This window comes from Mus musculus, chromosome 6 (genome assembly GCF_000001635.26).
Source record: "Mus musculus strain C57BL/6J chromosome 6, GRCm38.p6 C57BL/6J".
Classification (NCBI taxonomy): Eukaryota; Metazoa; Chordata; class Mammalia; order Rodentia; family Muridae; genus Mus; species Mus musculus.
The window spans coordinates 130,114,627-130,132,582 of NC_000072.6; the positions used below are offsets into that span (position 1 = coordinate 130,114,627).

At 36.8% G+C, this 17,956-nt stretch overlaps 1 protein-coding gene across 2 annotated transcripts; it reads right to left on the reverse strand.

Annotated features, from left to right (window-relative positions):
• Positions 1–599: 599 nt before the first annotated feature.
• Klra8 (killer cell lectin-like receptor, subfamily A, member 8) lies at positions 600–15,272 on the reverse strand. 2 transcript variants are annotated; one of them, NM_001101620.1, is made up of 8 exons: positions 15,168–15,272; positions 13,423–13,574; positions 11,597–11,686; positions 10,424–10,642; positions 7,412–7,551; positions 4,337–4,440; positions 890–1,045; positions 600–811 (listed from the first exon to the last, which is right to left on the reverse strand). In NM_001101620.1, the coding sequence occupies exons 2-7, from the start codon at positions 13,532–13,534 to the stop codon at positions 910–912; spliced, it is 801 nt and encodes a 266-aa protein (NP_001095090.1). In that variant the 5' UTR covers positions 13,535–13,574; positions 15,168–15,272; the 3' UTR covers positions 600–811; positions 890–909. The 2 variants fall into 2 exon arrangements, with proteins under 2 accessions (NP_001095090.1, NP_034780.1); NM_010650.3 differs by having other exon boundaries at positions 601–811; positions 11,597–11,677; positions 15,168–15,209.
• Positions 15,273–17,956: the final 2,684 nt, after the last annotated feature.

The following is a 17,956-nucleotide window of genomic DNA, read 5'->3' on the forward strand; positions in this document are numbered from 1 at the left end:
ACAAGGGACAGCTATATCACCGTCCTTACAACAAAGGCTTGCTAGTGTATGTAATGGTGTCATCGCTTGGAGGCTAATTATGTGATGGATCCCTGGATATGGCATTCTCTAGATGGACCATCCTTTTGTCTCAGCTCCAAACTTTGTCTCTGTAACTCCTTCCATGGGTGATTGTTTCCAATTCTAAGAATAAGCAAAGTGTCCACACTTTGGTCTTCGTTCTTCTTCAGTTTCATATGTTTTACATATTGTACCTTATATCTCGCTATACTATGTTTCTGGGCTAATGTCCACTTATCAGTGAGTACATTTCAGTTGAGTTCTTTTGTGATTGGGCTACGTCACTCAGGATGATGCCCTCCAGGCCCAAACAAGACAGTTTGTCTTGCCTGGCAGTGGTGGCACATGCCTTTGATCCCAGCACTTGGGAGGCAGAGACAGGCAGATTTCAGAGTTTGAGGCCAGCCTGGTCTTCAAAGAGATTTCTAGGACAGTCAGGGCTACACATAGCAACCCTGTCTCAGACAAACAAACAAGCAAATGAACAAACAAACAAAAACAATTTGTTATAACATTAATGGAAATTCAGGCTGTTATTTTAGGGGGGACTCTTTATTCAGTTTTATGGGAGTTTAAGAAATCAGAAAGAACACAATTCTGAAGGCTTTAGGGCAAAGCATGCCCATTCACCTGAGTAGATTTGTCCTCTCTCCAACAGGATAGAAAAATGACCTCTGTTCTGTCAAGATAGATAGGAGAGGACAGTCCCAATGTTCTTGCAGCTTTGTTTCTCTTCACAGCAGACTATGTTCTGTAATCAAAATACTTGTTTGTTGGAGTCATGAATTATTACAAGAAATGAATAAGGATCAACACATTCCATTTTTACCTTTAACTCTGGTTGGAAAGTTAATCAGGGAATTTATCCAGTTTCTTCCCACAAATACAGTAGTAGGGAGTATTACAGTCAGTATCTTCTATTCTTGCTTTAGATAAAAATACACATCCTCTAGACGTAAAGTTCATTTTCTTTATTTTCATGTCACTGAAGAGCAAAGACAAAAGTGGGCAACTAGTAAATTTTGAACATTCACTGAAAAAAATCATGATTTAAAAAATTCTATTGGCCAAAGTATACAGAATATATAGCCTAAGTTTAGCCTAAGTTCATCATGAAAGTATTTTCTTCTAAGTTCATTATAAAGAAATGGTCTCTTATCACACCAAAACTCTATATCAATTTTCACACTCACAAGTGTTTAATCAGTGTTTAAATCTGATTTTCAATATTTTCAAAGAATTGCTTTCCCATTTATATTTTGTCAATAAGAATGCTAGGACGATAGTAAAGCAGATGTGTTTGGCATACAAAACAAGGTTTTATAGGTTTGTGTTTTAAGGAGAAAGGGCATATTTGAAATATAGTCACAGATGAGTGCTTGTAACTAATATTTTTGCATTGTTTCCCTTTATTCCTAAGCACACCATAGCTAACGGGTCTTCACAGACACATAGTAATCTACTGAATTCCCTGTCTGCAACAGAACTCTAATTTCTGCAGGATGATATTTTAGGGACCATAACTATCTTTCTGTTAAAAAAAAAGTCAGCTAAATAAAAAAGTAAATTATAACACAGACAAATTACCACAAAAACAGGAGCACTGTGCATTCTGGAACACATGGGCTACATAGCAAAATGAAGTAAAAAGGTAATTATTTAATAATTGATAATTAAGATTATCTTGTATAAATCAACAGAAATGAGATTTCTCCTCAAGTTGAGGTGTTAGGAGGAATTGGACAAATCTCAGATGGTCAGGGAAACACTCTTGCTAGTTTTTCCTAAAAAGCAGAACTAAGGAATGTACTCAAAACAAAGATCCTCAATAATAAATCCGGCCAGGCATTGTGGGACACAATCCATCATCCCAGTTGTGAGGAGATGACGGTAGATGGATCACAGTTCAAGGTTAACCTTCAATACAGAGGTAGTTTGAGGCTATCCTGGGTTAATGAGACTCTGTCACATGAGAGAAAGAGTGTGAAATCCACTGAAACCACATGGAACTGCCAAAGGATGAGTCGTTAGCAAAATAAAACATTTTGGAATTTTGGATTTAGGATGAAGAAAAATAGAATATTCATATTCATCAAATTTAGGAATGGTGAAAAAAAGAAATAATCAGATAAGATGAAAAATATATGTTTTGGATTCTGAGTGTTCAAAGACAAAGGAAGATTGTGAACTGGAAAATAGGTAATGGGAAAGAATAAAGGATGTGAAAACTTAAACTAAGTGTGTATATAGGCTTTAAGGAAAACCACTACTTAGTAAGCTTATAGTTGACAAAGACAAAACAGACTCCATATTTCTTTGGAGGTTTAGAGTCTTGTGTGTGTGTGTGTGTGTGTGTGTGTGTGTGTGTGTGTGTGTGTGTGTGTGAGTGTGTGTGTGTAATTTTTTACATGTATGCTTGTTTGTTTTGGATGGGTAAATTTTGTCTTATTGTGATTTTGATTTTGTTTTTACTTGCTTGATTTTATATTCCTTTTGTTTTTTTTCGTTTGTTTTTTTTTGTTTTTGTTTTTTGTTTTTTGTTTTTTTTTTTGCAGAGATAGAAATAACATGATGTTGAGTCTGTAGTAAGGTAGGGAACAGTAAGGCATATTCAGTATGAAGGGAAACAGATCAAAATATAAAATTTAACTATAAAAGGTACATTTTCTATAAAAATGTAACTAATATGAGAATCAAAATTTAGAAAAGTGTTACAATTACAGACGATATTAGTTTTTAAAGAGACACCAAAGTACAGGGCAAAGGATACCTACAGAGAAATTACTGCCTGGTCAGGTAGATGACAGAGTTCTCCCAAACAGCACAGGCTATTGCACCTGCCCTTGGGTTTCATAAATATGTGATAAGGCCTTGTTTCTGAAAATACTCCTCATTTTGACATCAGGACCCAAGAATTCAATTACAAACCAATATGGAAATACCTTCCCCTAGGCAGGCTTTCAAGGGGTTAGTAGGTTATCTAAAGCTTTTAGGGGAGAAAAGGTATGAGTAGTCCTATCCTGCACTGGACCTTGTATGCTACAATGGTGACCTGCTAGACAAGACCTATTTTAGGATCAATAAATGTATTCTTATTGGATATGAGGCCTTTACCATGGGAGGCAAGCATGCTTGAATTGTAATCTAAATCAGAAATCCAATATTGGGAAGGTCAAATGCCCCACGTTCAAACTTGCTATAATCTCTCTGCTAAGTGAGCAGTGGTTAACATTTACAACTATAGCCTAGACCTGTAATGCTCTCAATGTCCATCAGAGAAGCTTCTTTATTCGGTGAGGCAGAGGCCATGCAGTGTGTCAGAATTTGCCAAACTGCTTTGGAGAAGTGTTTATGTGCTGAGCCCTAAAGGAGACATCTATATCAACTTCTTCCTTTCCATACCACCAACAAGTCTCAGGGAATAGCAGGGAAGAGAAAATAAAAAAGGTAGCACCAGAGAAGAAGGAAGGCTTTGTGAAATTCTGCCTTCTAGACTTCTAGACAAGATTTTTTTTTTAAAGTTTAGTTCATTTTAGAAACCATTATTAGGTGACAGCTGCTGAAAAAGTGAGATTCACTTCTTTATTGAGTGTGTGGCTATTGTTGGATTTTCTGGTTCCAGTGCATGGCCTACAACCATGCACCTGTGGACTGTTGATTAGCAAGGCAGGAAGTTATCATGTGAGATGTTAGAGATTTGAGTAGCAGCAGGGGCAGATATGTTCATATATTATTTGATGTATATATGGTACTAAAGAAAAAGTCATATTATTAAGAAAGTTAATCAGTAAACAGATTTCTACCAGATTGTAGATAAAAAATAAACTTGAGATTCACACAACACACCTTTAAATGGAAGGAAAGCATTCATATGTATGTATATATAAACATGTACTTATATTTATAAGTAACTGAAAATAATATAAGCTAACAACAATAAAAATGTTAAATGAATATCTGTTATACTCAGACTCATTGTATCTGTCATGACCATTTCCTCACATTACACCATCTTAAGTTGTTGACGGTCTAGTGCCCTTCCCATGTTAGAACACACCATCCTTAGATGTATGCAATACTAAGGCACTTTTGGTCATCTCCTCAACTATATATCTTCCTTTTGTAACACTTGATCAGGAACTGCCTTATACAACTTGTCCTTACTTCTGAGCTCCATAGAAAATTGGGAAAACCATGAGAAATGGAGAAAAGCCTTTTCAGATGACCCTCTCAATCCCCAAGGGAGGGTTAGAATCTGAAGGGATCAGAAACTCACAGTTTAGATTGGCCATTGTGAATCCATGCCCATTCCTTTTTTTTCTTATCATATGACAATCCAATCCAGTAACTCTCTAGAATAACATGGCGTTGAAGGAATTTCTGTATAGGAAACAATATAGCCTATCATGAAATTTCTGTATGTTGGATGAGAGAACAAGTAGGAAGAGTTCCCACCACCCATATCTCACTCTCTGCTGTCCTATCCTCCCACCACTCAGTCTCATCATATTCATTTTCTAAATTGACTTCCTATTTATATCAAATTGAGGTCAGTTCAATAAACTATTTAAAATAAAAACTTCAAGTGTCCTCGGTTCATGATTTGATTTGGGACTGTGTGTATTACTGAGTCTCAGAATTTAAACAAGGCTGCTCTTGAACTCACAATATTCCTACTTAAGGCTGGAATTTTTTAGATTTATCATTTTTTGACTGATGCATAGATTCCTTCTATTGCATCTAAAATTTGTGAGCTAAGCAGAGAATACTCAACAGAGAAATATTGAATGCCCAAGAAGCACATTAAGAAACATTCAAAGTTCTTAGCCACTAGGGAAATGCTAGTCAAAACAAACCTGAGATCATGTCTTACCCTAATAGGAATGGCTAAGTTAAAAAAGTTAATGATAGCACATGCTGACAAGGATATGATTGAAAGGGGAACACTACTACAGTGATGATGGGGGAACACTTGTCGAAATCAATTTGGTGGTTTCTTAGGATACTGGCAAAGTTCTATCTCAAGAAACAGTTATACTACTCCAGGGCATATACTCAAAGATCCTCCACCATCCCAAAAAGACTCATTGTCAGATATGTTCATAACAGTTTTATTCATAACACCCAGAAATTGGAAACATCTTAGATGTCCCTTCACTGAAAAATGGATAAAGAAAATTTGCTACATCTATGCAATGGAGTACTCTTTAGCTATGAAAAAATCATCATGAATTTTGAAGGCAAATTGATGGAACTTAAGAATATCATCCTAAATGAGGTAACCAAATCCTAAAATGACATTCATAGTATGTCTTCACTTATCAGTTGATACTATACATAAAATCCAAGTGTAAATGATACCCTCCACAGAACCCAGTGGCTGGATAAAAGAATGCCATAAGTAAGAATGCTTGAGTCTCAATTGGAATCAGGAATGGAATAATCATAGAAGGTAGATGGAGGCAGGGAACTGAGTGAAAAATTAGTCCAAGGGATCAATTACGGTTCAGAACCTGCTGTGCTTCAGGGAGAGATGATGGCCTGATGGGAATGAGAATGAATGGAAATATGAAAATGATAGGGGGTGGATGGGGACATCTCCCAGAAAAGATGGATATTAGTGATAGGGAAAGTACACAAGAGTCAATGGGGGTGTCCTTAGCTGTATCTCTATATAACCTGGGTAGGCTGCCTTCTGTGGCCAATAAAGAATTCCTGAGGAGTGACAGGGAAACAACATACCCGCAAAACTTCCTTCCTAAACTTACCCCTTCTACAAGAAATACAGGGATTGGGATTGGATGAAAGTCTAAGGGAATAAACAACCAATAACCAGCTTAACTTGAGTCACATCACATGGAGAATCATCTATACCTGACCCAACTAATGATACACAGCTATGCTTGCAAACAGGAATCTAGCATTGCTGTCTTCTGTGAAGCTTTGTTCACAATCTGAGTCGTACATACACAAACAACCATAGCCAAACAGTGAATGGATCTTGAGGACTCTTAGGGGAGAACAAGTGGAAGGATTGTAGGCTCTGAATGGAATAGGATCTCCATAATAAGACCAAGAGTATCAACTAACCAAGATCCTTGGGGTTCTCAGAAATGGAACCACAAAAAAAAAATACATGGGGTAGGAACTCACCCTACCTGCTTGTGTGCAGTTTGGCCTTCAGTGTAAGTTATGAACCAGTGGAGTAGGCACTATCCCAAAGAGTGTTGCCTGTACATGGATTAAGTTCTTGTAACTGGGCTGTCTTGTCTAGCTTCAGTGGGAGCACATTCACCTAACCTCATGGAAATATATTGTCCTTGGTTGTGGGGATACCTAGGGGCCCCCATCCAATCAGAGGAGAAGGGTTGTTAGGCCTGGATTATGGATCAGGATTTAAAATGAATAAATAAACTACTACTATACTACTAGTACTACTACTAGTACTACTACTACTACTACTACTACTACTACTACTACTGTACTACTACTGCTACTACTCATCTACTACTACTACTAAGGCTGCTGCTGATAATAATAATAATAAATTTTAAAAATTGGTTATGTTTCCTATATCAAAAGGAAAATTACACTAATTTTGACATCAATATCCATTTAGAATGTCATTTAAACACCATTAACTTAATGTATAAATATCATACCATATTATGAATAACAAAATTTGCAAAGTGATCCTGCAATTATTTTTCTAGAAAAATCTAGTCTTCATATTTGAAAAGATTTCATAAGCAATAATTTAAAGAGGGAATGACAGAATCGTGGAAACTTTATTTTATTTTAAATCGTCATTACTAAAATGAATATCTTTTTTACAGGACAGAAAAATAATATGCAGTAAGTATTGTGAACAGTTTCAGTGGAAATCACTATGGAGTTAACTGGTCAACCATTTAATTCTACATTTCTCATATCATCTCATTTTGCAGACAGGACCAGAGCACAACTGCTTTCCCTGTTGTCATCTGATTACTTATCTCAGGCAGCCTCATTTCTAGGTTCCAAAGAGCAAATCCTAAAAACAGGAGTTTACTTGGCACTATATGGAGATAAATGACTGTCAGTAACTGGATATGCTATACCAAATATTAAACTTCATCTGGGAAAGAAATGCTTTCTGAAGGATTCTCTTGTACACTCCTGAAAAAGGGAGGAGACTGAAAGATACATATGTCTTTGTAGTAATGATTCTGCACTTAACAGACTTGTGTCCCACAGTTCACATTATAGGAAAAATCATTTACAAATGAAAAAAAAATGTATCTGGTACCTCATTATTCAGGGTTAGTGACAGAATCTAAGAAAATAAGGGGCAAGTAAGCCTCCACAGTACCAGTTCATCTTCATCTTCTATCTTCACAATGGGAACGCTGTAATGCTGGCAGTTCGCTTTACATCCACTCCATGTAGTTTTATTCATGATGAAATAATAACATTTAGTACCATAGCAGAACCAGTATTTAACACCTCTGCCTACAACAGAGAAGGTAAATGGTTAACCTTTCTATTTTCTGGTATTGTGTTATCATCAGAATATATTTGTTAGCCTGTGCTTTTTTTAAAAAGGCAGTAAAATCTCATAGTCATCAGAAAGTGAAATTCCATAATGCCCAAACTCCCCTGCACATCCATGATCTATGCAACATTGTTAATACAACTACAGATCTAGAAATATTTCCCATGTCAATCATGGATGAATCAATAGAGAAAATGATGCACATACACACAAAAAATGTTGTTTATCCTTTAATGGAAAATGAATCAGCTTGACAGGATGATTTATGCCTATGACATGAGAACTCCAAAGAGAAAGACAGGAAGATCACTAACAGTTTGAGGCCTTCCTTTCCTAAACAATGACTTTCATGTCAGTCTTCTCTACATTGTGTGTTCCAAGTCATCCTGGGCTAGAGAATAACATGTCTCACAACAAACCCAAAAGCAAGATGCTGACCTATGTGACAAACATCACTTGAGGATGGTTTGGAAAGTGAAACACACCGGGCATAGGACCACACAAAATGATTCTATGAAGATCAGGATTTTTAAAAAGCCTAGTTCTATGGAGCAGAGGCTTGTGAGATACCAGGGGCCAGAGGCAGACAATGAGCACTTGCTACTCAGAGGCAGTTAAACTGCTGACAGAATTCTAGATATGCAGTAATGTATTGGGCCCACACTTGTCTATACACTTGTATGCCCTTAGCATTGTGCCAAGATCTGTGATAAGTGATATTACCTTAACAGAAATAAGAGACATCAAATGCCGGGTGGGGTGGCAAATGCCTTTATTCTAAGCCCTTTGGAGGCACAGGCAGGCAGATTTCTGAGTTCGGGCCAGCCTGGTCGAGAAAGTGAGTTCCAGTACAGCTAAGGCTACACAGAGAAACCCTGTCTCAAAAAACCAAAGAGAGAGAGAGAAAGAGAGAGAGAGAGAGAGAGAGAGAGAGAGAGAGAGAGAGAGAGAGAGAGAGAGAGAGAGAAAGAAAGAGAGAAACAAGAGAGGTTTTGGTGTTGAAAGTCTGTTCTCTTGATTATGCTGATTCCATCAGTGTTGTGCCCACATGTGCAAATGTTTAAAATCGAATACATGAAAATGTGTGCAGTTTGTTTTGCAAGATCCTCTCAATATGAATGTTTTATTTAGATAGTTGCTGGGAATGTCCATGCTCTATTAGGTAAGTTTATTTCCTACCAATACTTTTCTGTGAAGAGGTACCAATGTGTAGCTCAGGCTGGACTTGAAATTTCTGGGATGACCTTATATTACTTAAGTTATAATCCTCCTCCCTCAAACTCAGAATCATAGGAATTACAACATTATGCTGTCCTAGACAGCTAATTAAGTTATTTTAAAGTAATGGCACAACGTCTCTTCTATAGTTTGGAATACTACAAAGATTGATTTGGAGCTTTTTTCTTTGTTTGTTTCCTGTCACAAATTGTAATTTATTCATTTTTACATCTTTTTATTAGATATTTTCTTCATTTACATTTCAAATATAATTACCAAAGTCCCTTATACCCTTCCCCCTCCCTGCTTCCCAACTCACCCACTGCTTCCTGGCCCTGGCATTCCCCTGTTTTGGGGCATATTATCTTCGCAAGATCAAGGGCCTCTCCTCCCATAGATGGCCAACTAGGCCATCCTCTTCTACATATGCAGCTAGATACACAGTTTTGTGGGGTACTGGTTAGTTCATATTGTTGATCCTCCTATAGGGTTCCTGACTCCTTTTTCTCCTTGGTTACTTTCTCTAGCTCCTTCATTAGGGGAACTGTGTTCCATCCAATAGATGACTATGAGCATCCACTTCTGTATTTGCCAGGCACTGGCATAGCCTCACAAGAGAGAGCTATATCAGGGTCCTGTCAGCAAAATCTTGCTGGCATATGCAATATTGTCTGGGTTTGGTAGTTGTATATGGAATGGATCCCCAGGTGGGGCAGTCTATGGATGGTCCTTTCTACTGTCTCAGCTGTGAACTTTGTCTCTGTAACATCTTTCATGGGTATTTTGGTCCCCATTCTAAGAAGGAACGAAATATCCACATTTTGGTCTTCCTTCTTCTTGTATAATGTAACAGTTTTAAATCTATTAATCCGGAAATAATGAGAATCATCACATTCTATTGCCACAGAGTGGTGAGATTGTATATAAGAGCTCTTTGTTACAAATCTTGAAAAAATAGTTGGTGATGATTTATAAACTGTGTCAGTAAAAATGAAAAATCACATGAAAGTTTAAGACAGGTTCCCTGTGACTCTTGATCTTTTCATTTTCCCAGCCTCATTCACCGTGACACTGACAGAATTGCAACATTTACACACAATGGTGAAACTCCCTTGTCTGCTACAGGGAGGGTCCCTTTTTACAAACAATCCAGCTCTCTCAAAATAATGTCAAATAGAAAACACACTTACACAAACAAAAAATGCTACTTTTAACTGCATCTATCTAAATGCTCTAAGTCCACATTAGCATAAAAAGTTTATAAGTACACTCTTACTAAAAACTTCCATGTTCTGTCAGCAATAAAGTTCAAGACTCAGATTATCCTGTAGACCAAAACAATCAAAATCCTCAAGGGTACTGATTTGTAATTCTGTCCCTAGCAGGCAGTAGGAGTGCCAAAGAGAACTTTCCTTCTAGAAATTATAAGATTCTCCTAATCCAAATATGGATTTCTGAGTTTTCATGTCAAAACATGAAGTAAGGGACCCCCAAATGATTAACCCACAGATCACAAACATCTGAAGCTGCTGGATGTACTTCAAATCTTCCAGAGAAGAAATAATAGATAATAATGCAATTCTGTACTCATGGTATTCCTCTGCTACATACCTGTGTCTCGTGAAGAATCTGAAACACTCTTGGTTTCACTGTCCCATCTCTCCTGTTCTCTTTTGATGTATTCCAGAAGTTCATAGCTTGGCCTACAATCTATAGACTTATTTGTCAACATTTCTTCCTTTAAGTTGAAATCCCTTTGCATGTTGCTGCAGTTATGGCGGTGGTTGAGAGTTTCATTGATTTCTTGTTTGTGTTGACTATACTGAAAAACTAAATTAATCACAGATATAAAATCAAAATGCTTATTAGAAATGCATATCAATATTTAAGGTTAGAGAATAGGCTTCACGTGGAGAGCCAACACATATCAATATTTCCTTGGTAGTTAACATTTATAAATTATTACTTCAATTAACTCATTATAGAAAGAGATACTTCAATTTTCTCTAAGTTAAGTTTACTGTAAAATAAATTAACAGAGCTGAAAAAATTATGGTGGAAGTAACTTCCATTCACTTCAATTTTACAGCACAAATTTGCAGATAATTACCTAAGTAAAATAATCGGTGAATATTTAGCAAACTATGAAAATGTGAACTAAAAAGAAAAAAACCAAAAAGACAAAAAGACAAAAAACAAAACAAAACAAAAAACACACACACACACAAAAACAAACAAACAAAAACTCACGTTAAAAATGGCACAATTCTTCTTTGAGCATATGGTTTGTAATATATTCACATACATAGTTATGTTTTGGCATAGCCTGAAAGTGATTCCCTTTGTTAATATAGAGAAATCCAATTAAACTTACCTTAATGTCTCTGTCAGATTAAATCTTTTTACGTATGCATAAAATACACTTTGAAGAAATAGAAAAAGAAGGTCATTGATTCTTTGCACAGGTGTTTCTCAAAAAAATGTTTATTTTAGAATCTTAATCATCTGAGCTGAGAAATTAAATGATCATCAAGTCCTCAGAAGGAACATGACCAAAAATGAGACTGAAAGGGGGAACTGTCAACAGTCCCAGAGCTAATAGATTAAGTATGAAAAGAAGAGAACATTGCAGTTTTTCAGGAAAAAATATCATAACTCCAGAGATTCTGACTCATCCCCTCCTGATTATAGACAGAACAATGTACAGCATGTTTAACTGCGTAGTTCATGTCTAAAGCTATTCTCTAGGTGGAAGCTCAAAGAAGGTGCATCTCAGTTACTTACACTTTGTCACAAACACTGCAACAATTACCAGCCGAAGGGAACAGAGGATTCCAAGAGCTATCACAATGAGCTGCCAAGGGACTGAACACACTTAAATCAGTAAAACAAAACAATAAAAATCTCTATTAATAGAGTAGATCTCAATACTAATTACAATTTGTGTAGCATGGAAACAAGGGAAATCTTTGCACAAGTCTATGATATGAACTGACTGAAAATGTACCCTCAAGATTGTAGATTTCTACCTAAAATGTAAGGATTTTAGAAATCTTAAAGGTGTTCACAAAATTTTGAACAAGGCCTGAGCCTTACACAGTGAATCCTCCTGACTCAGATTAGAAGGAGCTAGATGACAGGCATGTGCCCTCACCCAGTTCTATAGAGAAAAAAAGTGCAATCTACAGATGGCATTCAAGGCATAGGTACTATCCAAGTACAAGGTATCAAGCTGAGGCATGCAGCCTACCAAGAGAGATAACTGAGGATGGGGAGGAAGGAAAGAGGGATGGATCTTTTTGAGAAATGGTAGGGAACCACAGTTGTTCTAGACATGATCTGTATGCATCACCATCCGTGAAAGTGCCGATAATTCAAGAATCACCTTTTTCCTGCAAGTTCAAAATTGCTCCATATAATACTAAATATGTGGGTGTATCTAAGGTGTTGGGAATATGAAACACATGCCTGTGACTTCCATTAATAAAAAAAAAGATAAAAATTGCAGCTTGGAGTACAGCTCTGTCAATGTGTATAGAGTAAATAAAAAGAATAGAAATTGAGATTTTCTCAATTTCAGTAAGAAACAAAATTATTCTTTGATTTTTTTTCAGGAACTCCCCATGGGGTTTACTTTTTCCTACATGGACTAATCCTCTCATCCCCTCTCTCTGCATCTGCAACTTCATTCTCAAGAGGAAATGTCCTTTTCTGATGGACAACTGTTTTTGCATAGCGGCGTTATATATTTGGATGTTTATGACAATTAAAACATGTTCTTCAAGAGTAAAAGTATTGATTATAATGCATAGGCTTCATTTCCTTAGGATTTTACTTCCCTAGAAAATTGTTTCTTTTCTCCAGACCCTAGTTTGTCTGTCTGTATTAAAGTTTAGATGTTTATGACAATTAAAACACTTTCTTCATGTATGAAAATATTGTTTCTTTTGGGGGAGTTTGAGAAAGGTTTTCTCCGTTTTGCCAGGCTGTCCTGAAACTCACCCTGTAGACCAGGCTGGCGTCAATCTCAGAAATTCACCTACCTCTGCCTCCCAATTAAAGGGATGAAAGGCATGCTCCACCACTGCCAGGGAAAAGTATTTTTTTCTAATGCATAAGCTATATTTCTTTAGGAGTTTGTTGCTCTAGAACATTTCTTTACATAAAAAAACTCTTTTTTTAATGTTAGTTTTGAAGTTTTCAGAATTCTTCTTGACTAGATTAAAGGAAAAAAAAAAAAAACTCCTAATAGTTTCTTACTTCTTGTTTCCCAAGAAATGTTTTCTCACCAATTACCATTGTTCTAATCAGCCCATCTGATTTATTCCCTTATCAGCAAACATCTAAAAGGTAGAAGGGATATATATTTTTTTCTGTTTGATTTTTAATTTTAAAACTTGATTGCTTTATTTTTAAACTTAATTTTGTACAATTTTGTACATAATAACCCTCCAACTAATACTATTTTCTTCTCTCACCCTCGTGTATAATTAAGCCCAGATGAAATGGAACATTTTACTTTTCAATGAAAGCCTGTAGGATATTTTCAAACTACTAAATATTTAAAATACATTTTTTAAAAAGTGATTTTAGACACTTAAAACACTTACCTCTTAGGCCAGCTTTTCTAGATCTCTGAGTCCCCTCAAGTCTCACCTGGCTGTTCAACCCTGAAGACTTGTGGAATCTCATAGTTGGGAAAGTGACCTCCTGCTCACTCATCTTGGGAATACGTAGAGTATGTTCTTTTAAAAAATATGTCCTTGAGTGATTTATAAAGAAAACATTAAAATGCCAACCTATTGAAAGGTACCTGGATCTGATGATACAGAAGGTTGAGAAAGGGTGGGGTTTGACTAACTCACTTAATCATCCAAAAACCCTCAAATTCCATTACAGGTGAGAAACCTTTGCAGACTTGCATTAAAATTGTTTTTATTTCTAATGATAACAGCAGTTTATAAGAAATATAGAAGTATTAATGCCACAGCCCGTTTGTTCAAAATATCTAGCACATAAAAATGGTAGGTAAAAGTGCTACCACTGAAAACCATTGAAAAAAAATTAAACAATCTATTCAAATAACAAAGAGTCAAAGATTTAGGAATAAATAAAAATGATGCTTTAAAATTATTTACACATTTTGATAAACACATGAATGCTAAATGATCTTTCAGTCATATGTGTGTGTGTGTATCAGACTTTCCCAGACACTAGTGCAGGTGACTCAAGAGACAGAAATATCTCTCTAATGAAGCTCCAATCAGCTGAGATATCCAACCTCTCAACACAGCCTCAGTCTACACAATCCTCCCTATGGTTGGACCAGGTAAGAGGATGCAACCAAAAAAGATCCTACTGAGTGTGATAATTCATGCCCAGAAAGCCAATACTGAATATTTTCTCTTATCTGAAGTTTCTGGTTCAGTCTTCAGAAAAGATTTGTTATCTTTAGTAACTGAAACAACCAGAAAAGTAGAAAGGGACCTTGCCCATGGAGTATGGGAGCAACAGGAAACAGCATAGAGAATAAAATACAAAGTTTCAATTTTAAGACCTTCCATCTAAATAGTCATGTCACATATAACATACTCATTCATAATGTTGCAAGAGGAGGTTATATGAAATTGTCAGTATGAAGCATACATGATCTAATGCCCATAAAAGATACAATCTGATGATAGATATCAATGTACTAGTAAACAGTAAACATTTGTAACTGGCATTACCCTCACATTAATAACTGAGCTAAGAGCCAGCAGATATTAAAGACAAGCTGCATGTGTGATAGCTTTCTTTTCTACTTTTTTAATTTATCTAGTTTTCTGAAGAGATTCACTGTCTTGTTTCTTGACAAAAAAAATCCTTCAATTACAGATTTTTTTTCAAATTTTTATTTATTAGTAGTGCTCTTCGGATGGGTGTATTCAAGCCAATGTGCATGTGTCCAGAAGACCATTTTACAAAGTGAGTTCTCCCTCTCCTTTTTCCTTTTAGGTACAAGGATCAAACTTGGGTATTCAGTAGCAAGCACATTTACACACTGAAATATTTTATATAGATACTATTATCACAACTTTCAGATGGATAATATATAAACATTTAACCAAACTAAAGAGTCATGAACTCCATAGATTCCTCTACCTTAAATTCTTAGCACACAATACAAGTCCCAGCATACTCCAAAAGAAAATCACCAGTGCAGAATAACAGTTTTCACATGCTACCAGATTTAACCTGATATAACACAGCCAAAAGGGCTCTCAGCAATCGTGTTCTCATGTGACACTGCGTGAAATTCTCTAGAGTATATTTTATCATTTCTTAGAAAAACAAAAAAAGCAGCTATTTTTACCTGTGTCTCCACCCTGAAGTGATGCCGGTAGAAAGAATGGATGCCTCAATTGGGGTAATGTGGGCCTTTACTGGTCTGTATCCCCTAAGAGGCTCCAAGAAGAAAGGCAGAACTAAATTTCCTCCGAGTGATACTCAACCTCATGTTTTTCTGCCCCTCCTCTTGACCAAATCGAAAAGAGGAAATTGCTTTTGAAATCTGAGTCTGAGAACAAATTAAAGGAGCAAAATATTCGGCCAGATGTTGCAAAAGAAACATCTATAAATGATATTTGAAGACAGAGAAGATGAGCACTCCACCAGAGAGAGCAAAACATGTGTCCTCAGCAAATCAAATATGAAAAAGAGGGACTGAAGATTCTGTGCTCCAAATTTTTTTAAAAAATATTTTATTAGGTATTTTCCTCATTTACATTTCCAATGCTATTCCAAAAGTACCCCATACCCTCTCCCCCCACTCCCCTACCCACCCACTCCCCCTTTTTGGCCCTGGCATTCCCCTGTACTGGGGCATATAAAGTTTGCACGACCAACGGGCCTCTCTTTCCAGTGATGGCCAACTAGGGCATCTTTGATACATATGCAGCTAGAGACATGAGCTCCGGGCTACTGGTTAGTTTTTAATGGTTTTCCACATATAGGGTTGCAGATCCCTTTAGCTCCTTGGGTACTTTCTTTAGCTCCTCCATTGTGGGCTCTGTGATCCATCCAATAGCTGACTGTGAGCATCCACCTCTGTGTTTGCTTGGCCCCGGCATAGTCTCACTAGAGACAGCTATATCAGGGTCCTTTCAGCTAAATCTTGCTAGTGTATGCGATGGTGTCTGCGTTTGGATGCTGATTATGGGATGGATCCCGGGATATGGAAGTCTCTAGATGGTCCATTTTGTCTCAGCTCCAAACTTTGTCTCTGTAACTCCATCCATGTGTGTTTTGTTCCCAATTCTAAGAAGGGGCAAAGTGTCCACACTTTGGTCTTCCTTCTTCTTGAGTTTCATGTGCTTTGTATCTTGTATCATGGGTATTCTATGTTTCTGGGCTAATATCCACTTATCAGTGAGTACATATGATGTGAGTTTTTTTGTGATTGGGTTACCTCACTCAGGATGATGCCCTCCAGGTCAATCCATTTGCCTAGGAATTTCATAAATTCATTCTTTTTTAATAGCTGAGTAGTACTCCATTGTGTATATGTACCACATTTTCTGTATCCATTCCTCTTTTGAGGGACATCTGAGTTATTTCTAGCTTCTGGCTATTGTAAATAAGGCTGCTATGAACATAGTGGAGCATGTGTCTTACCAGTTGGGACGTCTTCTGGATATATGCCCAGGAGAGGTATTGTGGAATCCTCCAGTAGTACTATGTCCAGTTTTCTGAGGAACTGACAGACTGATTTACAGACTGGTTTTACAAGCTTGCAATCCCACCAACAATGGAGCAGTGTTCATCTTTCTCCACATCCTTGCCAGTATCTGTTGTCAACTGAATTTTTGCTCTTTACCATTCTGACTGGTGTGAGATGGAATCTCAGGGTTGTTTTGATTTGCATTCCGTGATGATTAATGATGCTGAAGATTTTTTCAGGTGCTTCTAAGCCATTTGGTATTCCTCAGGTGAGAATTCTTTGTTTAGCTCTGAGCCCCATTTTTTAATGGGGTTATCTGATTTTCTGGAGTCCACCTTCTTCAGTTCTTTATATATATTAGATCTTAGTCCCCTATCTGATTTAGGATAGGTAAAGATCCTTTCCCAGTCTGTTGGTGGCCTTTTTGTCTTATTGACAGTGTCCTTTGCCTGACAGAAGCTTTGCAATTTTATGAGGTCCCATTTGTCAACTCTCAATCTTACAGCTCAAGCCCTTGCTGTTCTATTCAGGAATTTTTTCCCTGTGCCCATATATTCTCTGGTTTTATGTGGAGTTCCTTGATCCACTTAGGTTTGACCTTATTACAAGGAAATAGGAATGAATTAATTCCCATTCTTCTACATGATAACTGCCAGCTGTGCCAGCACCATTTGTATAAAATGCTGTCTTTTTTCCACCGGATAGTTTTAGCTCCCTTATCAAAAATCAAGTGACCATAGGTGTGTGGGTTCATTTCTGGGTCTTCAATTCAGTTCCATTGGTCTACCTGTATGTGGATATACAAGTACCATGCAGTTTTTATCACAATTGCTCTGTATTACAGCTTTAGTTCAGGCATGGTGATTCCACCAGAGGTTCTTATATCCTTGAGAAGAGTTTTTGCTATCCTAGGTTTTTTGTTATTCCAGGTGAATTTGCAGATCACTCTTTCTAATTTGTTGAAGAATTGAGTTGGAATTTTGATGGGGATTGCATTGAATCTGTAGCATCCTTCTGGCCACATAGCCATTTTTACTAGAATGATCCTGCCAACCCATGAGAATGGGAGATCCCATGCTCGTAATTTTTTAATTTAGTGCTGGAAATCTCTTATGCTTCTATTTTTAATACTTCTTTGTTTTAATTCATGCTAATTGCATCTAATTATGTATTAGAAATGCCGTTAGAACACATTTCCACTGGTAAAGTCTTCCTTTACACTAGTCAAGCTTTTTTTTTAATCTTTTTTTTTTAATTTTTTAAACTCCACATTTTTTTTAATTAGGTATTTTCCTCGTTTACATTTTCAATGCTATCCCAAGTGTCCCCCATACCCACCCCCTCAATCCCCTACCCACCCACTCTCCCTTTTTGGCCCTGGCGTTCCCCTGTACTGGGGCATATAAAGTTTGCAAGTCCAATGGGCCTCTCTTTTCAATGAT